The sequence below is a fragment of the Olea europaea genome, chromosome 12, assembly GCF_002742605.1.
Source record: "Olea europaea var. sylvestris chromosome 12, O_europaea_v1, whole genome shotgun sequence".
Classification (NCBI taxonomy): Eukaryota; Viridiplantae; Streptophyta; class Magnoliopsida; order Lamiales; family Oleaceae; genus Olea; species Olea europaea.
In genome coordinates this window covers 16140712-16168181 of record NC_036248.1, presented here as the reverse complement: position 1 = coordinate 16168181, position 27470 = coordinate 16140712, and the positions used below count along the sequence as shown (strand labels likewise).

At 35.7% G+C, this 27470-nt stretch overlaps 1 protein-coding gene and 1 pseudogene across 3 annotated transcripts; both read right to left on the bottom strand.

Moving 5' to 3' along the window:
- Positions 1 to 1495: 1495 nt before the first annotated feature.
- On the bottom strand, positions 1496 to 6176 carry LOC111405871 (transcription factor GAMYB-like). Of its 3 annotated transcripts, none has more exons than XM_023034953.1 (5): positions 5655 to 6176; positions 5357 to 5397; positions 3795 to 4157; positions 2040 to 3012; positions 1496 to 1962 (listed from the first exon to the last, which is right to left on the bottom strand). In XM_023034953.1, the coding sequence occupies exons 1-5, from the start codon at positions 5872 to 5874 to the stop codon at positions 1676 to 1678; spliced, it is 1884 nt and encodes a 627-aa protein (XP_022890721.1). In that variant the 5' UTR covers positions 5875 to 6176; the 3' UTR covers positions 1496 to 1675. The 3 variants fall into 3 exon arrangements, with proteins under 3 accessions (XP_022890721.1, XP_022890723.1, XP_022890722.1); XM_023034955.1 differs by having other exon boundaries at positions 5939 to 6176; XM_023034954.1 differs by lacking the exon at positions 5357 to 5397 and having other exon boundaries at positions 5939 to 6175.
- Positions 6177 to 15944: 9768 nt separating this feature from the next.
- On the bottom strand, positions 15945 to 26530 carry LOC111406678 (annotated as a pseudogene).
- Positions 26531 to 27470: the final 940 nt, after the last annotated feature.

The window sequence follows — 27470 nt, the reverse complement described above, 5'->3', positions numbered from 1 at the left end:
TAAGGCTAAAGTCCACTAATTAACCTATAATTGTCTGAAATATTCCTCATAACAAAGTAATGTCAATTGTAAGCAGACTCGCTAATGATAATCTATGTTTTGGAAAGCATTTTAATTCTTTAGTAAATGTGATGATAACCTCTTCCATATTAGAAATTGATAATCAGCATTGTTGATAAATAACATTATCATTAATAAGGTTGATCTTTTAATATAGAATTCAAGATAAATTTGTGATGAAACTAATTTTTCAAGTGTGTAATGATCGAGTTTAGTATGACTACGGGTCCATTTGATTGTAATAATGAAATTTGGGTGGAAAGAAAATGACTTTCAGAAAATTGAATTGCTTAGAACTTGTTTTACTGAGAATTGTCAATTAAATATGTTTGACTGGTATAATTTTTCACCTGAAAAATATTGAAATTTTGGATCTTTTGATGTACATTTAGCTTTGTTTTTATGAAAATTGTCAATTGAAAGGATGGAATTTGTTTTCATTGCAAAAAAAATAAATAAAAAAAGGTTGGAAAATCCAATTTCCACCAAAATCAAAAGAAAATCAATTCCTTAAAAATCAAGAAAATGCAGTCACGTGGGGGTTATTTGAAAAACCAATTCCATGAAAAAATTTGCCTATCAAACATACTATTTTCCATGGAAAGAGAAGCCTATCAAACAGGCCCTACAAGATTTAGTTTATTCACATGGAGCTCAGCATAATTTTTTTTGTCAAATCTTATCATTAAATGCACATCTTTTTCTATCTTTGGAAATGTAAAACAAAGTCAAACGAATATCAAAAGATAGATGTTTTTTATTATTTTTAATTATTTATTTTTTTGCAATGGAAACAAGTTCTAGAAACAATTATAAAAGATGATATTCCTTAAATTGACAATTTTCATGAAAAACAAAGTCAAATGAACACCAAAAAACACTTTACTTTCAATATTTTTCAGGTAAAAAATTATACCAATAGAACATTATTAAGCCCTCGTTTGGACCCCATTTTGTAGAAATGAAAATGGATGGAATAGTATTTTTATTTTTATTTTTTGAAAAATGAGTGGTTAAAAAAAGGAAAAATTTTTCGATTTACGTGTAATATTATTTTATGAAAAATTGTATTGTTGAAAATATGTGAGAAAAAAATAAAATGGATTGTAATGGAAATTAATGAGGGTCAAATGGGGTCTTATTGACAATTCCCAGTAAAACAATTTAATTTCCTGAAATTCGTTTTTTTTCCACCCAAATTCCATTTTTACAATCATACGGACCCTTCAAGTCGTCTCAATTTGGATGAGTAAAACATAATTGTGCTTTACACTTATTATTTTGATTACATGGTCAACCTTTGAGTACTTGGCTTGTTTCTAATTATACTTTTGAAAGTAAAAATTTAGGCTTATTCTATAACATCCAGTATTGTACTAGGCAGAAGGTAAGGTGATTTGTGCACGTGTAATATCATGAAAACTGAAAACCCGAGTTAAAGACCGGAAATCATTCATGCACATGTTAGTGCCCATCTCTAAGTCGTCGAAGACTCACAAACATCATAGAACTGTTCCCGGTTTTTGAAGCCAATGTGATATTCCCGGATATATTCATAATTAACTGTTGAAAATGCTATTTGAAACGTTAGATATACAAGACTGTAAGCAATTGACTAGACAGCAGACGTAGTATTCCATGCACAAGAACTGTGTCCACACCCTTGAGCCGAAGTAGCACCACTGTCCATTTGTTTGCAGTCCCGGCTCAAATCCTCACCAAGGAATGGCCTGAATGCATCTTCCAGAAGGGAATGTTCCCTACTCAGGTCGTCATTAGGAATAAAGCAGTTTGAAGCAAGCAAGAAATCAGGTCTGGAGAAGATCGACAGCTTTGCTGTCTCGGAGATGTCATCGTATTGCATTGGGACAGGCTCGATTGGTTCTTCTTTGATGTTGCATCCTTAAAAGACAAGAGAATACAATTAGCATAGCAAAAACTAATCCGGACGGTTTTTGTAGAAAATAAATAATTCAGACCTGGCATGGTTTCAACTGATTGGGATTCATCCAATGGGTTTCTGCCGCTGATGGTGTATTCACTAAAGGACATAGACGCATGACCATATGTTTCCCATTTTGTCTTATGAAGATCATGAGACGAAGTATCCATTACGTCAATGGGCATAACCGATGCTTGAGAAATTTTCTGGCAGAAGTTCATATTTTGTGATTCGTACAGCACAGCATCCAACAAGCCACTGTTTAGAGGGGAAAGGCTACGCGACTGAGTGTTTTCAGTCGGAGGGGTCCGTATCAAAGTATCAACACATTCAAGGGAAGGAAGTGGAGAAGAAGGTGATCCCCAACTACCTGTTCGAGTTTGGAGTGAAGGGAGCTCTAGCTTCATCACCCAAGCAGGCTCTGAGCTAGAGTTGCCATTTAAAACGGAATGGCAGCCGTGAATTGAACTGAAGGATGGTGGACTATTGGAATTTGAGTTACGATTATACAGAGACGGGAGTGCAGAAGATTGAGCAATCTGCATCGAACCATCGTTTGGGTATTGAATGCCTACTGGGACAACATCACAAACAGAAGCATTTAAACTGGGCTGCGAAAATTCGGATTCTTGAAAACACTTCGATGGGTAGAATGTCGAGAGCACAGACTTGCCAGTGTAAGAAGGGTTGAGACCTTGCACTTGCAGGCTATCTGTGTGGCTATCAAGCAAGCTAGTCGGAGAAATATCAAGAAGCGTCGGTGTATATAACAGTTGATTAAGTTCCAAACTTTTGAATTCCACAGCCGGGATTTCAAAGTTATTAATTGGTGATAAGTCGTGCTGTTGAGCATTCCCAGATGAGAAAGTACGGAAGTCCTCATTTCTTTGGTTCTCATTCAATGCTTGTTTACATAATTCTGGAGGGTAGATTGGTAGTCCAGCACGTTGTCTTCTTTTGATTCTAGTGTTCCAGTAGTTTTTTATCTCATTATCTGTACGGCCAGGCAACTACGGGAAAAATACAAGGGAAATGAACGAGAACAAGTAAACACAGCCAGAATAGCAAAAACAAAACGCTCCATCTGTTTTGGAAATCCGTATTACTATAGAATATTTCTAAGATGTGTCAGAAATTAATATTTTCAAGAGAAAAACACGAGAGCATGCCCTACATTTATTTATAAGTGCTGTTGGTGCAAGCATAACAGGTAGGACTTCGAATCACACATTTCGATTCAAACTTTCCAGAGAGGAGAGTAAGCATATCACCGACAAATATCGAAACATTTTAATGACGATAAACATTTTTTTAATATCAAAAGAAATTATATCGATCAAACTACACGCCTTTTAGGACGATATTGTTTGATTATAAATGTCAAGCTTGATTGTTACTAACTAGTCTCGTTATGCTTGGCAAGGCTATAAGATATTGAAGTAATTTAAAGATGCAAAATGAAGTTCTAGAAATCAGATGTGGAGGTCTTCCACATCGAACATTTTAGGAAAAACTAACAGATTATATATGATTCACCAAAATGAAATAAAAACTAAAAAGCAGATTTCATTGATGATCAACATGAAACTTCTTTATAAGTTAGGTGACTGGCAGTGTTCCTTACACTATTTTCAATATCCAAATATCATTAAAATGATGAATTAAACCAGATACGACTTCTGTCTTCTGAAACATATAACACTAAACTTAAGAAAAAACGTGCACTTAAATGTCACAGAGGATAGATTATCAATGAAACTAAAAGAGAAGCTGAACTGAGATTAGGACACACCTCAGCCGCCATTCGAGCCCATTTGTTTCCCATTTTAGCATGAAGTTCAATGATGTGTCGCTCCTCCTCGGGAGTGAATGCACCTTTCTTCAAATCTGGTCTCAGGTGGTTTGCCCACCTCAAACGACAGCTTTTCCCACAGCGAGCAAGGCCCGAGTGCTTCTGGACTGCATTCCAGTTCCCTTCTCCATGCCTAGTAACATATTGAACTAAAATTGCATCTTCTGCAGAAGTCCAGGGACCTTTCTTTAATGGACCATGCTCTCCTGAATTTCCTCCACTACTAGCTTCCTCAACAGACGATGAACCTGCACCATTCTTGGATATCATTCTTTCCTCGGTTTCACTTGTGATACTCATCTCCTAAATCATTGATAATCCAAAAAAATAATTAGAATTGCATGTAGGAAACTAAACAATTTATAATAAGGGAACAAAAGCGCAATGCAATTCAAAAGGGTGATCTCATTTCTTGAGAAAGAGTTGAATTTGCTTATAAGGCATTGGGGAAAAACTGACAAAGTTAAGAAAGTCAATCTTAAGGAGCAATGTGGAGAAAATCCTAGGTGTAGAGCATCCGAGCAGTTACAAAAATTATAAAAAGGACATGACAATTCTTAGTTATGCATTCATCTATTATGTCGTCTAGCCTAAACAAAGGAAATAAATTTCAGCCAAGTAGCATGAGCCCACAAACGAATCAAACTCGTTAAATAAGTAGTGGGATTAAGGAACTACCAACAACAACAGAAAGGCTTGAGTTATAATGACCAGTACATTCCAAATTTGATGCCTTAAGTACCAAAGACTCAGCCCACGTCTATACAAAATTTCGCAACAATTGGATTGCAGAAAATTTAATAAAGATTTGGGCAACCAACGACATAAAGAAACAACCAACATTTGTGACTCTTAATTAGCTTGACAATCAGTGTCTGGGAAGAATAACAATTTGACTAACAAGAAAAGCACACGCGTACTTTTTTGTATTCCTCGACTGACCAAATTACAAGAAACCAACCAATAATTTTGCAGAAGTACTGAGCTAAACACTTCTCGTACCACAAGCATAACAATTTAACAAACAATTAGCATACAGCAGTTTTCCTTTATTTTCTCTTTTATTAACAAATTCAATTATACTGATTACCGGAGTGCAGAATTTCATCCTAAACATTTCACGCATGCCATCTTTGGAAAAAATGGTAACATTATTGTATTACCACAGAAAATCAATATGAAAAACCGATATCAATGGAAATTTTCCCAAAAATGCAGGCAGGATCTGAGCAGCAAATAATTGAAAATGAAGCACATATTCAAAAAATAATAATCATAATAACAAATCAAGAAATTTTGCAATTCTTACATCAGACATGCCAAGATGAAAACACCTAAAACAATAACAATATTCTGTCCAGTAACATTTTGGCCTTAAATATATGGAAATTCCCATAAAATAGGAGGCCTTTTCAATAATCCATATAATAATAGCACGAATTAGAAATATAAGAAGCAATTACTTCTATTTTAGTTATCATCAAATAGCTTATCGTTGCTACCTCAATGCAGAAGACTGCTAGAAGAATCTGCAAATGCTCTCCTGCAGATACAAATACCCAGTTCCTCCAAATTTCAGCAAAAAAGTTTGAAATCACAGAGATAATTTTAATAGAAGAAACTCATTACACCCAATATACAAAATTCAAATTCGAACAGAAAAAACAGTTTCAAATCCAAATCTGAAACCCATTTAATACTTCTAATCACGTCAGAACTCAAACCAGCTGAAAATTTTTCCTAAGGGTATACAAGTGTACAACAATGTGAAACAAAAGCCGAAAAGATCTTAGTTTTTACTTTTGAAATTTGATGAAAATTCCCAAAATGGAAATGCTTGGGAATTAAATCCCAGAAACCCTATTATGTGATCAGAGAAGAACATATGCAAATTGAAGCAAGATCCACCAATTGCTACATATTTTATATCAATAGAAATCGGCGAAGAGAGAGAGCTGAAGAATGAGAGATTGAGAGAGGCGGCAGCTGATGCGGATAAAAAATTGATAAAAGAAGCCATAATTGAAGATTAGATGGCAAAACCAGAGGGAATCTAGATGAGAGATTTGAGGGATGGGCAACACCTCTTTTTTGGATTCATTAGCAAGAGAAATGCATAATGCTTTTCCTTTAATCTTTGGCATGATTTCTTGATTTAATCAACGTGTCAATATCACTCTTTGTACTCTTCGCATTAATTGCCTCTCCTGAATGCAGCCATGGCAGAAACAGCAAAAAGAAGATAGATATTTATGTGAGAGAAAGGAGAGAGAGGAGATTATAGAAAGGATTATTCTGTTCATCAATGAGCACTCATTCTAGCTTGACATGGATCTAACAATTTAAATTAAATTTATTATCATCCATCAATATATTAATATGAATAATATTATTTAGCATTATCGTATTTAATTTAACATCAATTTAGATGATAATACTAGTAATATTAAATTATAAGTTCAATTAAATAAAAAAAATTATGATCCATTTAATTAAATATATAATATGCTATTGGTTAGACTGGTATTCAACATCAATGATATTAGATAATATTATTTTATTTATAGCCCTATTTGATTCAACTACAAAATTTGATTAAATTCTAAATCAAAGTCATCTATTATCTTTAACCATAGGTTTTATGAAATTCAAATTTTTTTAACTATATATTCTATCGGCTTTTATTAAAATATACTAAAAATTTGATTTTTTTTTTTTATCAAAATCAAACGGGGCATTAATATAAAATGAGCATTTGTGTTAATTAGATAATTTTATATTTTTATGTTTGAATATATTAACTCTTTGGTTCCAACTTAAAATGGCTCATTTGAGATTAATCCGGAATAAAGATTTCATTTAAACGGGTGTGTTTTCACAAAGTCAATAATTTCTTTAGTTAAATTTTAAATTATGGGTTTTGGTTTTCATAGGTCAACCATTTCTATAGTTTAAATTATTTAAAAAAAAAAAATATTTGTTGGATAGACCATTAAGCTAAGATGTAAATTAATTACTTGAATTAGTATTAAAATTTTAATAATATTTGTGTCTGAAATGGTCAAGACTCGACAAATTAAGCAAGAAAATATAATACTTTTCATATATGTGTACAATCATATTTATATCAACTTTAACGTGTCATAATATCAATGTCTTTTTAGTTTGTTATATTGAAATTCATATTTTATATAATTGATAGTTTGGTTTATTTTAAGCACTCAAACTTTCAGCTTTCATCCAGTCAATTTGCCATTTAAGGTATTAGGTCTTCTAGAATGAAAGTTCATGTTAAGAAGCTCAATGATAGTTTAGCTAAAAAGTTGAGCTTCGTGTACATAAAATATTAACATAGGGGTATCCACACTCCTCACATGGGATGGGACAACGTGCGATGTGGGCCCCACCTCTATGTATATATTTCATATGCGCCAAGAATTTTTCTTAATTAAATATTTGATAAATTATAATCAATATGATTGTCAAGATTTGAAAAAAATTGTACAAAACACTACATTTTAAGAGACAAAGATTGTGAAGTGCATGAATGCAACTCGATTATAACTATATACTCATGTTGACAACTATTTGATTCGTGGATGTGTCCTAGCATCTTGGTATTTGCCTTTGTGCCTGTTGTACATACTGATGGAGTGTTTAATTCTCATTTTTCCCAAAATACATTTCTTTTTAACCACATTTTCTTAATTAAAATAATATTACATGCAAATCAAAAATATTTTTTTTAACCACACGTTCTCCATTAATTTACTATTCCAAAATGAATTCTTTAAAAAGAATGTGGCTCAAAAACAAGCTAAATATTGTCTATTAATCTATATAATGAAAATTTAATTATCCTTTTTATATTTTACCCTATTTGAGATTTCTCATAAATATTGATAAAAGTTAATGAAATATATAATTAAAAAGTTTGGATCCCATGATATATGTGATTAAATTAATTATTGACTTTGACCTAGAATTTAATCAGCTTTTTAGCTGAATGAGATAGGGATTTAATGAACTTATTTACTTCAAGCATTTATGGAATCTTTTTGTAGTTAAGCTTGACCGGGAGCAATTCTCATCCTATTTATAAAGCTCGTTTGAGCTACATTATTTGTAGAATGAGAATGAAAAATAGAGTCGTTATGGACCCTACACAAGATATAGAAATTCAAAAATTGTGACTTGATGTGATGGATAACGATCATATTTTTTATTTTAATGAGGTAAAAATGAGATTCAAACAGGGCCATAATGCCATCCTTCAAATAGACGGTGAAGGTGGTTTTAATTCGACGGTAGATGTAGACTCTTTAGTACCTTCCACGAAATATCCAAAATATTTGCAGTTCAAGGATTAAGATTTCTTAGCAGGTATGCTGTGTGCACGCATGATACAGCTTTAATATGTAGTACTTGGTTCTTTACATATTGTACGTTGATTATGTTGCAATGAAAATGTACTTGGCTTTAGCAATTTACTGCTTTTGAAAAAATAATTAATACTTTGAATCATCGTATTAGCATTGAAGAAGCGTAATTGCATTAATAAAGCAAACTTGGTTTAGCATTCAAATGAAGTCTCCTACTTTAATATGGAAAAAGTATTTTATGATCATGTATAAACATAACGTGCATACTTAATTATGAGCATAATTGAGTAAATGCGAGTTTATTTGATTTCCGAGCAATATAACAAGGGACATGTTGTGGTTTGACACGCTTTCTTTAAGTACCTTTTGTTCTATTTTTCAAGAGATCAATTCAGCCCTCGTTTGTTTCTCATTTTTGAAAGAATGAGAATGAAAAATATAGTCATTACGAGCCCTACACAAGATATATAAATTTAAATTTGATGTCTTGATATGATAGATAACGATCATATTTTTCATTTTAATGAGAAAATAATGAAAACCAAATAGGGACTTAAATACATATAATTTTTAAGAAACAAGCCGCCCTGCTGGCCAGGCATAGCCTAAGGCGACCCACATTGAGACTTTCTAAACGTTAAGGTCACTTCCTAAATATGATATAAGTCGACAATACAATATATATAAAGCATGTCACGTCTCTTTTCCTCATTTGTAACATACCAAACAAACTATAAATGTACATGTCATCAAAATCAACATCCATTTAATCTTCATAGCTGACCGTCTAAAATAAGAAAATGAAAAAATAAATTATTATTTACGTCTGTAATTTTTTTCGTTTTATATTCAGGTGAGTACTCTACACGACACTTTAAGTCGCGCATGAGTTGAGAGCATTGAGGGTAAGTCCGCCTCACAAATATAACATGAACCATGATAAGGGCGTAATTTGGGAGAATCTCACCAACTTTGCTTTGCGTGAGAGCAAAATAAGTGCTCCTGTTATGCAGCAAGTTATTGGTGATAAGTTAATCTCGTTACTTCTCGATAATAATATATTTTTATGATTATATCCACGCTGTTTTTATATTTGGATTTCAGAGTTCAAAAGTTTCTATTCGAAGAACTCAAAAGTCAGGTTGACACTCAAAACTTTGTCACACCTCTCGATTTTTGACATCTAAGAATTCATGAGAGTGCATGGGCTGCCTCATGGACCATGAAAGGTCAAAAGTGTATGGGGACTTAAGGTTGCATTTTTTTTCTTTCTTTTTCTTTTTTTTTTGGTCAACTACCAATGAGAAAATAACACACCCCTATAAAAATTCTGTACACCAAGCACAACTCAAAAACATTGGCTATAATCTTATTGAAAACTAAGATACAAATGCAAAATGCATAATTCAATAAACGTGTCACGTCGCGTCAAAGTTACATGTAGATGTAGCCTATTCATGCATGTGTTTCATATTCTTATAAGGAACGTGATGTGAACCCACGTAAGCAAACACTATGGAACCCACGAACAAGATTGAAAACCCACGAACAAGATTGAAATCTTGTTCGTGGGTTCCGTAGTGCTTGCCTACGCGGGTTCACATCAGTTGATATCAGAGCTTGGCTTCAATCCAATGTTATATCCCTTTTAATTCGTGTTGAGTTAGTTATTCATTTTTCTTATTGTTCTTCGTGTTCTTCGAGTCAGTTGTTATTTTTTGAGTCTTTAATCCAAAAAAAATTCAAAAGTTGTTTTTTGATTCACTTTGGATCCAAATCAACTTCCGTTTGTTGCATCAGTCTTGCTTTTGATTTTTCAATTCCAAAAGTAAAAAAATTTTTAATTAAAGTTTATTGTTCATCTGTAAGGTACTGTTCATCCATAAGCAGTAAAAAAAATTTAAACTTAAAAAAAAAAGTTTATTGTTCATTCATACGCAGTAAAAAAAAATTATTATTATTATCATTGTTATTGATCTTGGGGGAAATTTACCGACTCTCTTTAGTTTCATTTATTATTTTGTGTCTAATTTAAAAGTCAGTCAGTAATTCTTTTCTTATTTCGTGCTTTTGAGTCAGTCTTTAATTGTTTAGTCCGAATTGCCAGTCAGAACTAAATTTCTTGGTTTTGTAGTCTCACTCACACCATTTTGAATTCCACGTGATTAATTTTTTTTATTGAGTTCCGAAATTGTTCTTTTGGAGACTTGGTGAAAGCAACGAGTGGAAAAAGACAGAGTGGTGAGAGCAATAGAGGGAAAAGGCCATATTGAGTAAAATTCTGAGTGAAAACTTGTGAGGCAGAAAATAATTTAGATTTAGGATGTCTGACAGGGAAGGATCAAATTCAAGAAGGGTGGACGATCGAGTTTCCATGCTAGAGGACTCGGTGCGGAGGACTGAGTGGTTATGTGTAGATATGAGAGATCGGATGGATAGACAGGATGTACGGGGAGAAAGGCAAAATCCATTGCATGCCAATACCCGATGAGGTGGTCTTAATGCACGGAGATAGGGTAGGTGGGAACCTAGGATGGAGAAACTTAGTGAATTTGAGGTTGATAGTGGATTGGATGAGGATGCGACAGTGGATATGGATATTGGAAGGGGTAGAAATAGTGGAGTTAGACCAGAAAGGAGAGGTAGGAATCTCGGTGGAGATGAGGTGGATGGAAACTTGAGTAACATTAAAATGACCATTCCTTCCTTCAAAGGTAGGAGTGATTCGGAGGCCTACTTGGACTGGGAAAAGAAAATTGAGTTAATCTTCGATTGCCACAATTACTCGGGGGAGAAGAAGGTGAAAATTGCAGTTCTTGAATTCCCGGATTATGTAGTCACTTGGTGGGATCAGGTGGTGACTTTGAGGCAGAGAAGTGGGAAGCGACCTATCAATACAAGGGAGGAATTGAAAACTATCATGCGGAAGAGGTTTGTACCTATTCACTACTACCGGGAGCTTCATCAAAGATTGCAAAATTTATATCAAGGCTCCAGGAGTGTGAAAGATTACCATAAAGAGATGGAGACACTAAGGATCAGGGCAAATATGGAGGAGGATAGCAAAGCTACCATGGCTCGGTTTCTGCATGGATTGAACAGAGACATTGCAAATACAGTGGAATTGCAGCACTATGTGAAAATTAAAGACATGTTACATGTGGCGATGAAGGTAGAAAGGCAATTGAAGCGAAAAGGATCTTCGAGATCTAATCCTTCTTGGAAATTGAAGTGCGAAAATAACAAAGGAGATGGGACTACTGCAAGAGGAAGAGCTGAGGTACCAAGAGGCAAGGAAGAGGGTGCTAGCAAGCCTATACCAAAGGGGGAGTCACAGCCATCACGAAACAGGGACATCAAATGTTTTCGATGCTTGGGAGTAGGGCACATTGCTTCTCAATGCCCAAACAAGAAGACAATGATTCTACGAGACAGAGAGGAAGTGGAAACTGAAAGTGAAAGTGAATATGCAGACATGCCAGGATTGGAAGATGTTGATGAGGAAGATACAACTGAGTATGCAGTTAACAGTAGGTTGTTGGTCACGAGGCGAGCTCTTAGTGCTCAAATCAAGGCAGACGACTTGGAGCAGCAGGGAGAAAATATATTCCACATGCGGTGTCACGTTAATGGCAATGTATGTAGTGTAATAATTGATGGCGGTAGCTGTACTAATGTAGCTAGCACTAACATGGTGGAAAAGTTGGGCTTAACACTATTAAAACATCCAAGACCTTATAAGTTACAATGGCTGAATGAATGTGGGGAGGTCAAGGTAACAAAAAGGGTGTTGATTAATTTTTCCATTGGTAGATATTAGGATGAGGTAATGTGTGACGTTGTACTTATGCGTGCGGGGCATATTTTGTTGGGAAGACCATGGCAGTACGATAGGAAAGCAACGCATGATGGGTACAAAAATAAGTACAGCTTTATAAAAGATGGGAGGTCTATCACTCTTGCGCCATTAATACCGGCACAAGTATATGAGGACCAAGTTCAACTGAAAAATGAAGAAGAAGCAAGAGTGAAAGAGTTAGAGAAATAGAGAGAAAAGAGTGAGGTGGCCAATAGAGGAAAAAAGAGTGGGGCCACATGAGAGAAAAGAAAGAGAGTCTTCCGAGATGAGAGAAAAGCCGAAACAAAATTTCTTTGTGAGAGGGAGTGAGTTGAAAAAGGCAATAGTTGAGAGACAACAAATGATATTGTTGGTTTACAAGGAGTCACTCCTCAACTTTAAGGAGCACCCTAGTTTGGCTATTTCTTTGTTTCAGGAATTTGACGATGTATTTTCAGAGGACGTGCCTAGTAGGTTACCATCCATTAGAGGAATTGAGCATCAGATTGATTTCATACCTAGCGCTGTCATTCCGAACCGATCGGCTTATCGGAGTAATCTAGAGGAAACAAAGGAGCTTCAGAGGCAAATTGAAGAATTGATGAGCAAGGGATATGTAAGGGAAAGCATGAGTCCATGTGCAGTACCCGTGTTTCTGGTGCCAAAGAAAGATGGGTCTTAAAGAATGTGCGTGGATTGCAGAGCCATCAACAACATCATGGTAAAGTATCGTCACCCAATTCATAGGCTAGATGATATGTTAGATGAGCTACATGGTGCATGTTTGTTTAATAAAATTGACCTTAAAAATGGATATTATCAAATTTGCATGAGGGAGGGTGATGAATGGAAAACAGCTTTTAAAACTAAATATGGGTTGTATGAATGGTTAGTCATGCCGTTTAGACTCACAAATGAACCAAGCACTTTTATGCGATTAATGAATCATGTTTTGCGTGCTTTCATTGAAAAATTTGTTGTAGTTTATTTTGACGACATTTTAATCTATAGCAAGAGTCTTGATGAGCATGTGGAACATCTAAAATGTGTGCTTGTGGTTTTAAGAAAGGAACAACTTTATGCCAATTTTAAAAAGTGTACATTTTGCATGGATAGGGTTGTATTATTAGGCTTTGTGGTTAGTGCTAGCGGTGTAGAGGTAGATGAAGAGAAAATAAAAGCTATTAAGGATTGACCAACACCTAAAAACATAACCGAGGTTCGAAGTTTTCATGGATTGGCTAGTTTTATAGGCGTTTTGTTAGATATTTTAGCACAATCACCACACCCTTAACTGAAATTGTCAAGAAAAATGTAGGATTTCATTGGGGGTTAGAGCAAGAACATACATTTAACACTATCAAAGATTGTTTGGGTAAAGCACCGGTTTTAGCACTTCCTAACTTTTACAAAACTTTCGAAATTGAGTGTGATGCATTAGGAATAGGTATAGGAGCAGTGTTAATGCAGGATAAGAGACCTATAACATAATTTAGTGAAAAGCTAAGTGGTGTGGCTCTCAATTATCCTACATACGACAAGGAACTCTATTAACTTGTTCAAGCTTTGGAAACATGGCAGCATTACCTATGGTCGAAGGAGTTTGTAATTCATTCAGATCACGAGGCACTGAAACATTTACGAGGTCAAGGTAAGTTGAACAAATGACATGCACGCTGGATGAAATTCATCGAAACTTTTCCATATGTCATCCGTTACAAACAAGGTAAGGAAAATGTAGTAGCAGATGCATTGTCGTGCAGGTATGTGCTTCTAACTACTTTAAGTGCAAAATTACTTGATTTTGAGTATATTAAGGACATGTATGTTACTGATTCTGATTTTTTCGACATTTACAATTCATGTCACAAGGGGGCTATAGATAAGTTCTTTAAGCATGAGGGATACTTGTTTCGGGAGAGTAAATTATGCGTTCCTAATTGCTCTATGTGTGAACTACTGGTTAGGGAAGCATGTAGTGGGGGACTTATGGATCACTTTGGGGGTAGCAAAGACTTTAGAGACATTGAGTGAACATTCTATTGGCCTAAAATGAAAGTTGATGTAGAAAGGGTTTGTAGTCGATGCATAAAATGTAAACAGGCCAAATCTAGGGTCTTACCTCATGGACTGTACACACATTTGCCAGTACCTAGTGAACCTTGAGTAGATATTTCAATGGACTTTGTGTTAGGTTTGCCTAGAACTAAAAAGGGGCGAGATTCAATTTTTGTAGTGGTGGACAGATTTAGTAAAATGGTACATTTCATTCCATGTCACAAAACTGATGACGCCACTAACATTGCAGATTTGTTCTTTAAAGAAATTGTGCGCTTGCATGGGGTACCTAAAAGCATAGTGTCAGATAGGGATGTTAAGTTCCTTAGTCACTTTTGGAGAGTCTTGTGGAGTAAGTTAGGCACGAAACTACTATTTTCTACAACTTGTCATCCACAAACAGATGGCCAAACCGAAGTAGTGAATAGGACTAAGACACAACTTTTGTGCACTGTAGTTAATAATAGTTTGAAGAATTGGGAAGAGTGCTTACCTTTCATCGAATTTGCATATAATAGGGCCACACACTCCACTACGTCGTTTTCTCCTTTTGAAATTGTTTACGATTTTAATCCTATAACACCCATGGATTTAATACCTTTGCCTGTTAATGAACGAGGTAGGTTGAACGGAAAAAGGAAGGCCGAGTTGGTGAAGTCACTCCATGAAAAGGTGCGGGAGCAAATTGAGAAGAAAAGCAAGCACTATGCGGAGCAAGCAAATAAGGGCAAGAAAATTGTCACATTCGAACCAGGAGACTGGGTTTGGGTTCACTTCAGAAAAGAGCGGTTTCCAGAGCAAAGAAAATCAAAATTGTTACCACGGGAGATGGACTGTTCCAAGTAGTTGAGAAGATTAATGACAACACATACAAATTGGATCTTCCAGGTGAGTATAACGTTTCGACAACTTTTAATATATCTGATCTTTCTCTCTTTGATGCAGGTTCAGATTTGAGGACGAATCCTTTCGAAGAGGGAGGAGATGATGTGATCCATGAGCCGCAAGCAACCAAATCAAGTCCAACGTCAAGCCCGAGGAAAGATCCGTTGAAAGTCGAAGGTGAACCTATGACACGAGTGAGGACAAAGCGAGTGAAAGAGGCGATGGGATTACTCGTCAAGACAACCATCGATGAAATCATGTTCGAGACTCAAAATGGGACAAGTTTCCTGTTTGGGTCGAAGGCCGAAACCAATTGGATCAACACAATACAAGCAGTCGAAGATGGAGTTGGAGAGAAGAACCATGCGACTGCATGGTTAAAACCGTCCTACGGTCGCACGATGTGAGGCAGAGAATTATTATGGATTTTCGAATATTCCATGCGGCTGCATGATTTTACACCATACGATCACATGGTTAAAATTTGACGCGTTTTTTTAGTTTTTCGCGAATTTCCTATTTTTGATAGAATTTGATACTTAGTAGATTTCTTACCATATTTGAAATATTAGGCACGTTTTTACCTAGTTTTTGAGACCTAGTATAAATACTATTTTATTTTCAATTGTAAGAACCTTTTGACATTATTCGTAATTTGAGAGGCTATATTGCTTTCAACTCTTGTTATACAATTGAACAATTCAAGAACTTAGCAAGATTTAATCTTGTGACGTTCAAATCAATCGGGGTGAGATTCTGTATTTTTGTGTAATCAAGAGGTCCGCACATCGTCGGCGATTCAGGTTGCTTGGTTTCAGATCTATTGAATTTAATCCAAAACCTTGCTTTGGCTTTCTAGGGAAGATTTCAATCTTGTTCATGGGTTCCGTAGCGTTTGCCTACGCGGGTTCACATCAGAACAACTCATCAAAACTCGGCCAGTTCAGTATGTTCAAAATAGCATCCGATCAAGCCTCTATCAGGAAGAAGAGACAACATAATAGGGGGAGCTTCTTCGACTGTCAATTTCCCAATATGCGAATTAAAATCGCATATGCTGGATGGACAAAGGTTATGCACATTTGTGGGTACTTCTTTGCAACAACTCTAGTGTATGCATTCAGTGTGGGTTTTGATATGCTGTAGGCTGGTAGCATTTTTTGCTATCCATTGATTTCTATTTCATCAGTTTTCACATTATGTAAAAATCTTTGCAATGTCTTGTCAATTTATCTTTAGTTAGAGTGTCAACGTCTCCAAGTTCTTTCTAGTATGCTCATTATTGTACAATCGGATTACGAATATCCCGTTGAATTCCGAACGTTCTCGTCCCACGTCTTTGAGCTACTCCCACGCCCCTAAAGAGGTTCGCTCCAGACCGTCCACGTGTTTTAGCGTGTAGGACCTTCGCTCACATGTGCGCAGGTGAGTTTGGCATCTATTGGCAACAATTTCTGGGGTCAACAGATATAAATCCAGATTTGTGTATTCGGATTCGGTAAATTATTGTGCCTTCTCAAATTAAAATCGGTAAGTCAAAATCAAATTCGAATTCATGAACACAAAAGGTACGTTTTGTGAATATAATTGTCTCGTGCATTTTATATTCATGTTTGGAAGTTATATTGTGCAAACTATATGATTGACATTCTTGAAATTGGTTTGATGCAAGCACATAAACGTGTAAAATTTTAATTGGTGTTTGTGTATTCATATTGATGGTGTATCGCATTTGTCAAATTGATGCAAAATCGTTAAATTCGTAGTATTTTATTCTGTTTACTATGAAATAGAATTCTGCAGAAATCTGAAATTCATAAATCAATTATACTTGGGCATTTCCTTAAGAATTTTTGCATGAAACGATGGATCTATTAGTGTGAATGTGTCCATTAATTTTTGGAAAGGCGTGATCTTTTTGGAATTATGTTAGTCAAAAGTTGATTATTTTGGAAAAGTGGATGTGGATCAGATTTGTTAAATGGTGACTTTTTACTTTTTGCAACTTACACCAATTGTAAAGTAGGCAGTTTATTCACTAGTATTAATATGCTTGCACATTTTAATCCAGTAAGTGTTTTATGCATGAAGAATTTTGATTGGGTTTTGTACAAAACACTGAATATTCTGTCATAAGCATAGGAAGATAAATTTTCATGAATCAGTATGCACATTAATTTAATAAGTGCACGTTGGCAGTTTCAATTGTCGGTTCATTCACTGGCACCTTTTAATCCAAAGAATTTGTCTATATTAATGGGCGCCTGTATGTGTCTTTGATTTTTAAAATAGTTTGGCATGGTGACTGTTGAATAATTAATTCCTTGTGCATGTGATTTAAATTTGTTTGGCCGGTGAATATTCGGTGGTGCAAAGGAAATCATTAAAGTTTAAATATACATGGTTGTATGTATTAAACTTATTAGAGGGAATGAAATATGGGAAAGGCAAACCATATTATGGCCATTTTTTTTTTTTTTTTTTTGGTTTGGTTTTTTCTTTTTTGGTACCTTTTCATTTCTCCTCGTTAACCTATGTGATTTTCATGGATGAACTTATATGGAAAATGTGAAAATTGAAAGGAATAATTGGTGTTCCTAGGGATGTAAACGAGCCGGGCCGATCCAGCTCACGACCTAAAGTTTCAGCTCGGGCTCAGCCCGATTAAAATGGCCGAACTTTTTTGCGGGCTCGAGCCGGGCCGAACAAAAGCTCGGCCTAAAAAATTAGGCTCGACGGCCGAGCCGGGCAGGCTCGTTTTCCCCCCCTTTTATTTTTCCCCCCTAAGCTGCTGTCTTAAAAGGCAGCCTTTTAAGGCAGCCTCAAATTTTAATTTTAATTTTTTTTAAAAAAAGCTCGCGAGCTCACGGGCCGGCTCGGACAAAGTCCGTGTCCCCAAAATGGGGCTCGGCCCGAGCTTAGGCTCGGGTCTACCGAGCCTCGAGTCGAGCCGGCTCGGGCTTTTCCCGACCGAGTCACGAGCGGCCTGAGCCGGCGAGCCCGATTGCCATCCCTAGGTGTTTCTTAACATTGTTTATCCATGTTGGATTTGATGTCTAATTCAATGATAGAAATTATTTGCAATGAAAATAGTTTATGTTGGAAAGCCTTAATTATCTATTTTGCATCTCTATTGGTTGTAAATTGTATTACTTTATGAAGAAAATCTGAAAATTATCATTCATAAGAGGAGGCATGTTTGGTGCTCGCCATATTGTTGGATATCGTTTTCTGTCCTGGTTAAATTATCATATCTTGATTGAAATTATATTTACTTTGGTTAATGATGATAGCCTCAATTAATTTGATGAAATTAATTGAGATGATCTATGCAAAATTATACTTGCATAAGAATGTGACAAATGTGACTTGCTTTAGTTTACTTTGAAAATTTCTTGCGCAATTGTGAGCTATGAAAATATTTTATAGAACACAAATAGTGTCTATAGTTGGTGATGGTGCTAAATATCCTTGGATGTGATGAATAAATTAAGTGAGATGATTGTGTTTTGAATCGGACAAATATGATTTTGTCCAAATATGAATAAGATGGATACATACCTTATCATTTGATGTGATATGCTGCTATCTTATGAAGGTCACGAATGTGATAAATTGCAAACGATTGGAGGTTGAGAGGCTTAGTCTTATTCATTGATTGAATTTACTTCAATTGTAGAACCAATTGAGTTGGTTTATGCTTGGAAAAGTATTGTTGGTCTATGAGATGACCTTGATCAAATCGTGAGATCAAAGATAGTTGGATTGAAGTACATTGTGACTTAATAACAACTATCTATACTAAGATATTCACCGACTTATCAAAGTGATAAGTGAATTAAACTATAAAAGGATTAATGAACTTTAAGTTCAAGTATAATCCCAAATGTGGGGGTGAACACATTAATGAACTCTAAGTTCGAATATAACCCTAAATATGGGAATTATCAATAATGCTTGTGAACTTATATGAGAAGTTCAAGATGCAATATTACAAGATTACATAAGAATTCCTAATTAAGGAATTGTGCGAAGAAGTTTTTCTCTAATTCCAAAAAGTCAAGCCACCATTCTTCAGTGATGAGCTCTAGCGAACAAATCTTAACCAAGCGAGGGGTGAAATGGCAAAAAAAACTGTAAAAAAATACCCGGATTTTATGCAAGAGCAGCGGCTCCATGGATAACCCGCCTATGGATTGTCCCTCAAAGGTTAAAAAGAACAAAGGATTCCAAAACTGTTGAGCCTGAGATTGAACTACCGTCTGACATTGCCTGCTGTGAAAGATCAGGAACTTTATTTTATAATACATATCAGACCATCCAGACTCTAGCTCTTAACTTAATATAAAAGTTAAAGTTCCCTAAATCTTTTAATCATAGTAATATATCTATGAAGGAGAAAAGGTGGAAAACCCTTATATATAATTATAAGGATCGATACACTAAGTCTAAGGTGGATAAATTGGATGAAAGCCGATTATGGCGTTTGCAAAACAAATTTGAATATTTAAAGAATATTCATGCTATTGAAAATTATTGTAATGACTCAATGATGAGAAGTGAATACCCACAAATGAAATCAATAAAAGTGATTGACTAGTGTAATGATTTGATGGAAATCATCCAACATTGTTTTAAAAAATCTATAAAGTTTTAAATAAAGCGAAACTTGTGGCTTCGTAAAAAGAGAATTCTTGGTGGTGACTAGTTGTGCCTATCAAATGAATCGATCATTGGCTAGCTATACTTTGATATGATACTATGTCACATGAAATAAAAAATAAAGACATGAGTCTTAAACGTGACTTAATAAAAAAATTATCAAAGATGGAATAATTTCCATAAAGACGTAGCGGTACTTTAAACCGCTAAATAGATTTTTAGTGGCATCTACTTTGAGTAGGATAAGGTTGAAACTCCTAAACTATAAAGATTCACCAATGGCGGCAATTCTACCTGTCATTACTCAAAAGGTAATCTACGGGTTCAAAGGGTAACAACAAGTCGTTCGATATGTGGATAGTTTCAACATTATAAAAATCCACAATAATCCTATCCTAATTAAAATAATCCTAGTTGTTACTGAATGAAGGTTGAGCTTTAAGCTCTTAATGAAGTTCAGTGCTAAAACACAAGTATCTCTAAAAGTAACAAAGGTACTGAAAAAAATTCACCTAAATAAACTTCGAGGTGGTGCCGCCTCAATAGAGAGTTGTAGTTTCTCTCTTAAAAGTTTGTTGAAAAAGATAAGCGCAAGGCCATATGAGCGCTAAGCGAGATTGAGGAACTTGAGAACACGTAATGCTCGTGTGTGTGTGTCCTTACCGGTATTGTCACATGGAACAAATGGTTCAAAGCTTCATGCTACCTTCAATTCCGACTTTATTTTTTTTGAATTACACTATGATTAGATTCAAATCGAAAGATATTTAATCCTTATGCATGGGTATCGTATACTTTGAATATGAGATTTTATTGAATTTTGAACAAGTGGGGGATAGATGAAAATATTGTTCAAAAAATCAAGGTCGCATGGTGGTATACAAGGCCTAAAGGCCCTTCTTTGAAAGAACCTATGCGGTCACATAGGTTTACTCTATGCGACCGCGTAGAGGGAAAATTAGCCGTTAGGCAGTTTTCCAGTTGTGGTATTTGGCGACTTTTCATTATTTGTTGACACCGCTTCATGAAGCTACGGTCCATGCCTATATATATGTGATAGATGGACATTGTAAAATAGTGAAAATTCATTACAAATATATGAGAAACATTATTTTTATTCCACAAAAATGATCAAACATCCTTTCTTCCATATTCAATTCTTCCCTCTTGTGTTCTTCAAGTTCGGATAGAAAATCATTTGTGCTTTTGTGATTTTCTACAACAAGGCTTGATCAATCCTTTGAACCGTTTGCCGTGAGACCCTTTAAGCACCAAAATTGTTACCGAGAGGGGACAAATATCGTTTGAGGACAGCGATATAATGTCGTGTTTGAGCCTTCATTTTCATCATAATTTTTTATTCATATTCATCTTCTTGATATTATCTATATTTTGGTTCTCCATTTTCCCCGGTGTTGAAAATTTCCAACATGTATGGTGAAGAGGAATGGACAATACTAGACAATATTAAGAAAGAAAAAGTTGCTAAAATCTTGTCGATTTTATAGTTTGCATGGTCTAATATCACTACCTATTGGGCTGTGATGCCAAATTAGTTTTGGTGGACTAGCCCATTTGGGCTATGATGATAAATAGATGACCCAATAGATACTACCAAGCCCTTGCCCAATAGTGCATTGTGATGGACTCTTGACCCAGCCCAAAACCTTATGATACAATTGTGTTGCTCTGGTCCGTTAGATCTTCTAAACCTAACATCTATGGTGATGACCAACTTATATACATTCTTGGTTTGAGACTTTTGCCCCACTTGAGTCATTATTCTCGTGCCTCTTTGAGAAAAAATGTTCTGTAGAATATTTTGTGTTTCTCTCCTTCTGCGATTGTGTGTCTTCCTGTCTTTCTTCTTTGTGAAACTCGTTCCTTTGCCAGTAAACTGTAGGTTTTTCTAGCATCTTTGCGGATAGTGAATCTATGTGATTCTTCGTTGTGAACTTGAAAGGATTTTGTTGGTTTTTGGGAGAGTTTCGGACTATTGAAGCAACCACTTCTGTGTCAGGTTCTTGGAGCTGTGGTTTGTGAGTTAATCCTTTGTACAGATGGGTACAAGGTGGATCTGAGCCCAAATCTATGAGATCTTGATGCTATGATCTTGTGTCTGTGGTCTCTACTTGGTGTTGATTTTGGGTTCATTCTTGTTACAACTACTAAGTAACTTTCCTATTACAATTACTCAACAATATAATAAATTATATTTCAGCCTCTTTTTTCTCCCTAGTGTGCTTGGGTTATAATGATATGCTTATTCTTAATTTATTCCTTAAGAAACATTCACTATCCTTGCTCCAGAGGTGGAAAGCTGTAACAGAGGATTACGTTCTTGACACTATAGTAATTAGTATCTAAACATTCTTCTGCCTTCTCGTAGGTTGTTTTTATCACATCTTGAACCAAGTTGGCTGCCTTTCTTGCTAAACTGCATTAGATAAGAGACGACTATTAACAGTAGCATTGAACTACTTCAGCTAAAAGCTCAAGACGTTAGAGAGGAGACAAATTTATACTTGAATTCAGCCTTCAATACCCTCTGCCCCCACTAAGGAATCGTTGACAGTTCTTTCAACGAGAATGGTTGGTTCAATATGGTACCAAAGCACACAATAATTTTGAGTTCAAGTCTTTGATAAAAATGAATGTAGTTTGCGCGATAAGGCTTGTTCAAGAGAATCAAGATTAAATTTTAATAAATAAATATGTCATTGCTCTATCAGCTTAAACTTTTATATGAAATAGTTCATTAAGTGTCAAATTTATGTTTTCATCAAACGTCTAACAAGCACAATTTTCTGAGCTGGCAGTGAGACTTGAATTCACCACGTTTGCCTACTACTTTGATACCAAGTTGATTGATCCCATCTAAAACCTTAACTTGTTATAGAGTAAACTATTTATGCTCGTGTTTGACAATTGTTTCTGAACTCATTTTAAAAGTCAAATCAATTTTTATCCACGTATTTTGTGGGACACACAAGTATTACATACTTGTCCACCGCACATTTCTATCTGTTTATAAACATTTGCTAAACATTTAAGTTTAGTCTTCAACGGGTGGGGACGATTAGCAAAGCTGGATCAAGTACAGCACCATAAAAACTTACTCAAGTTGCAGGCTCTATATTTAAGGCCCAGAGGGCATCTTCATCAACTCAAACTCCAGCATTGTTTACTTGAAGAAATTAGATCATCAATTGTGCTACAAAAAGAAGAAAATGTAATATAAAACAAATGTTACCGCCTGGAAAGTTTTGCTAAACCAATTATTTGTTCAATTAAGAGTTGATTGGTCCCTTCTAATCCACTCTGCATTATATCTCTGGATTTCACACTTGAAAGATCACTAACTCAAATGATAAATTGTTAAACACTTTACAATATAAAGACAAGTGCATTTCTTATAGCCTGGAATGAGAGCTGGGGTTTAGCAAAATTAAACAGGGGCACTTGTCTTTAGGAATCTGGAGTAAAAAAGAAGATGAAATGCATGATTGATATATTGATAAAGGATAATTGGCACAAAAGTCCCCACCTTTCATGTCTATTGTGAAAAAAGCCCATACCTTTCATTTTTTAGCATTTTTGCTCCTATTTCCACCTTTCTTGGCGTTAAACGTCATTTTCACCAATTTTGGACAATTTTACCCTCCATTCAAATAAAACAAAAAGAAAAGAAAGAAAACAGCAAATAACTAATTGCAACCACAGTCCTCAATTTTTAAAAAATTACAAATGGCATCCAGTTTCTATTCCTTCTTCTTCAAGGGTGTGAAAAACATGATTTGACTCCAAAATTTGGCAAACGAGTTACCCAATATTTTTTGGGCTTGAATTTGAGTTTCCCGAGGTTGATTCATATGTTGGGACACATTAGACTCACAAATTGATGGAGAATTATCCTCTTCACACAGTTGCATATTCCATGAGTTTAAATCCAAAATTGTTGCATTTGGCTGATAAATTCAAGCAATTGAATCCATATCCAGCATCGTTCAACCTTTAATTGCATGCTGATTGATGCAATTTGTAGATTGGAGTCGTAGAGGGATGCCAATTGAAAGGGGATCAGACCGACTTCTATGCGTGTTCACTATTTCTGGATAAGCAGCCATTTCAATGCCCAATCGGGAAAAACCTATATGCTCAGTAGATGCGCGATGATGAGTAGTGTCCTGTGGTGGTGGTGGTCGGCGATCATGGGTCCAACCACCGTCATCGAAAAATGGCCTTGTTGGCCTCAAGTTCCCTGACTCGAAAATTGGCTGTAGATCTCGATTTTCTGGGTTGTTTGCTGTAATTGGAACATGTGTGGATGCGTCTTAGTGAGCTTGAGCAACCTGTGGGTTGTATGGAACATAGACATCCATGGATTTGGCCGAATTTACAATAATACCTCGCGTGAGAGGCGATTTTTGGACAAATTTTGGCTCGATTTTACTGGGATTTGGGGCTGGAATTGGTGTGGGGATGTTAGGGTTGATGAGGAGATGATGGTGGTGTTAAAATTCGATGGTCTTGGTGCCGAAAATTGGGTTCCATGGATGTTGGCACCTATGGTGAAAATTTTGTATGTATTTGTGACCGATTTGTAATTTTTAAAAAATTGGGGCAGTGGTTACAATTAGTTATTTGTCGTTTCCTTTTTTTTTTTTAATTTGAATGGAGGGTAAAATTGTCCAAAATTGGTGATGATGTTTAGTACCAAGAAATGTGGAAATAGGGACAAAAATACCAAAAAATGAAAGGTAGGGACGTTTTCTATAATAGACATGAAAAGTAGGGACGTTTTGTGCCAACTACCCTATTGATAAAAGTTGTGGATCCCATGAAATGTACGATTAAAATTAATTATTAACTTTGACTTATAATTTTATCAACTTTTTTAGCTAAACTAAATAGGGACTAAACGATTGAATGTTGGTATTTTAATGGCGTACTATCATGAAAATCATTTTCACTTACCAAAACATCAAGCCTTCCAAATTGCGCTTTTATGAAGTTGGCCAATGATTCTATCCCTCTCCGCCTTGAACATCAAGCTGATGGAAGGCTACAATTGATAAACCAGATTCCTGAAGCAGTGATGTTGGCTGCTAAACCTCGACTCTCGTTCCGAGCTATAAGAAGAACGGTCAAGCCTGCACTCGCAAGCTGCCGGACTATCTCCGACCCAATGCCCTTGTTCACCACTGCATATCTATCAATTACTAGGCTTGTCAAGAAATGATTGTAACAGCAAACCTAATCATATTGCACGCCCATCCATCGACTGCAGGAGAACAGAATGTTTACCGTATAGGGGCTTGCACTCGATCAACTTCCATACCTGCAAATATCTCACATATCTATTAAGATTTGGGTTCCATCTTGACGTTTAGCTCATGCTATATTGGCCTTAATTTTTAAATAAAAGAATTAGCATGGTGAAAGATGTGTGTCAAATGTTGATCGAAAATTGTCTAATTTTCTCCTCTTCTTAGTTTTATTACAAAAATAAAACTTAAGGCCACAATATAGCTTGTAAAAATCCATTCAATGATTCAAAATGACTATACTTATCATTTTATATAAGGTCAAGCAACTAGTATGTCAATGATGAGAGATGTTTCATATCATTCGAGGAAATGAAATGTATATTCAAGGATGAAATAAGCAAGTAAATCAACAACGATTAGAAGAATGTCAAAAATATAATGTTGTTCGAAAAATGTCTAACTTTTTGTTAAACATTTATTGTGAAATAAGATGTTAAACCTCGATATAGCATATACAAATCCAATCACTGGTCGAGCAACTAATGCCTCGATGATGAGAAAAATGACATGATTTAAAGAAGCGAATTTAAATTCAAGAGAATAATATATTTGGAGACTTGAGAGCGGATGGCAAGAATTCTGATGCTACTAGTAATGGGATGGAGTAGGAGAAGAATCTGGACGAAGGCTTCCAAACCAAAATTTAATGTAAGGTCTATTTAGGAATTTGAATTTCTGTAAAATTCGATTTTGCCCTAATTTATATTACAAATAAAGAGTTGTCCTTAGACTTATAATAAAAAAATAAAAAGATAAAGAGAGACTAGAGAAGAGGAGTACGATTTTCTCTTATAAATATTTTTATCATCATAGTGAATTATCACAGTGACAAAAATAAGCATAATTTCATATTGAGGTGAACCTATATAGAGTGTGAACTTCTATAAATATCGAGTGTTTATTTTTCTTTCTTCAAATTAATTACTCTCGGTAGGATAGAATTAGGGTTTATAATTCTCATCATTTACCACCGATAGGGCAACTTAATTGAAAACAGCAATTTTTCTACATCTCAGCTACAGTAACAAAATTAACAAAAGGCTACGCAGAGTCAACAGAGAATTTTCCGCCATAACTCAATTTTGAATGGGGTAAGGTTACCTCTGACTGCTCCCAGTGATGAAAGCATCACCAAAACCACCATGACCAGAATCCCAATCTGCAGAAAAGGGACAACTTAAGTATTGCAATACTACAAGCTCATGACAAACAGTAGGAGTTTTTGCAAGCTAACAGTGTTGAAAAATCAAGACAGAGACAAATAGCAATCTCGGTTGCTATGATTGCTATGGGCAAACTTACACATATTTCCAACAAAAAGTTAATAGAAGAGAAAAACATCAGTAAAGCTATTAAATCAGTATTCATGTGATAAATTTAACAGCAGAAGGTAAAGAGGCAACACATAAGCTAGAAAGAACAAAAGGAACCAACGACCACATCCAAAAAGGGGAAAATAAAGCCAGTAACGAGAACAAATTGTTTTGTTAGCAGAAGATGATCATGATACTGTATTTTCATTTTCTTCTCTCAAAATTATCAAGAAGATTATTATTGCTGGAAAAACTATCTCATATTGTCTCTAAACTGAGTTTCTTTACCATTCTTTAGCTTCTTTTTCGTTGAAGTTTTGATGAGTAATCATTCATCAGATATTCAGTATTCACTGAATGATCCACTGCACAAATATAGTTTCCATATTCACAGAAACTCCAAACAAGATTCATTGTTCACTTATTTCTGATATAAGCTAGCCTAGAAAACCACCCCTAACGATTTGCGAGGCGGGTCACTACACGTCGATGCGAAGCCATCGACTCCTCGGGGGCGCTCTACCTCTGTACGAGGCCATCGACCCCCCCGGGGGGCTTTACCTTTACGCAAGATCATTGACCCTCCGGGGGCGCTCTACCTCTTCGCGAGGCCATCGACCCCCCGGGGTGCTCTATCTTTACACGAAACCATCTACCCCTGGAAGTGACCTAATGTAGCCACCTCAACACTTAGTAAAAAAATCTCAAGTAAATTGACAAAGTTCCATGACGGTTATTATGGGTACAACCTCCAGGCGGGAAGTTAGAGATCCCCCAGAAGAACGCTGGGTAGTGGAAAAGCCAACGTGGAACACGTGGCACCATGATCGCCAGGTACTCACCCGACTTCCATCATCTATAAATATCCCTGAAGGCAACACGGGTAAGGGGATTGACATTTTTTAGCTATCTGAATTCCATCCTTATTTCTCCTAAAACATATACTGATTCTCACGCCGGAGGTAAAACAGGGAGAAAGCCCCAGCCTCATTTTTCAGGTTACACATGCTCGTCGGAGTAGCCAGAACGCCAACGGCCACCAGGTAGATTAGGAGGTATTATTCCACCACCATTTCATTGGCGTCATCTTTGGAAAGTTTCTTCTATTGAACACCAAAGTCATGTCAAGAAGACGAACAAGAAGTGAC

Coding starts and splice junctions, on each gene's coding strand:
- LOC111405871 (XM_023034953.1), bottom strand. CDS start 5,874: ATGGCTTCTTTTATCAATTTTTTATCCGCATCAGCTGCCGCCTCTCTC. Junction 5,398..5,654: donor ATTTTCATCAAATTTCAAAA/GTAAAAACTAAG, acceptor TTGTATCTGCAG/GAGAGCATTTGCAGATTCTT. Junction 1,963..2,039: donor ATCAGTTGAAACCATGCCAG/GTCTGAATTATT, acceptor TTGTCTTTTAAG/GATGCAACATCAAAGAAGAA.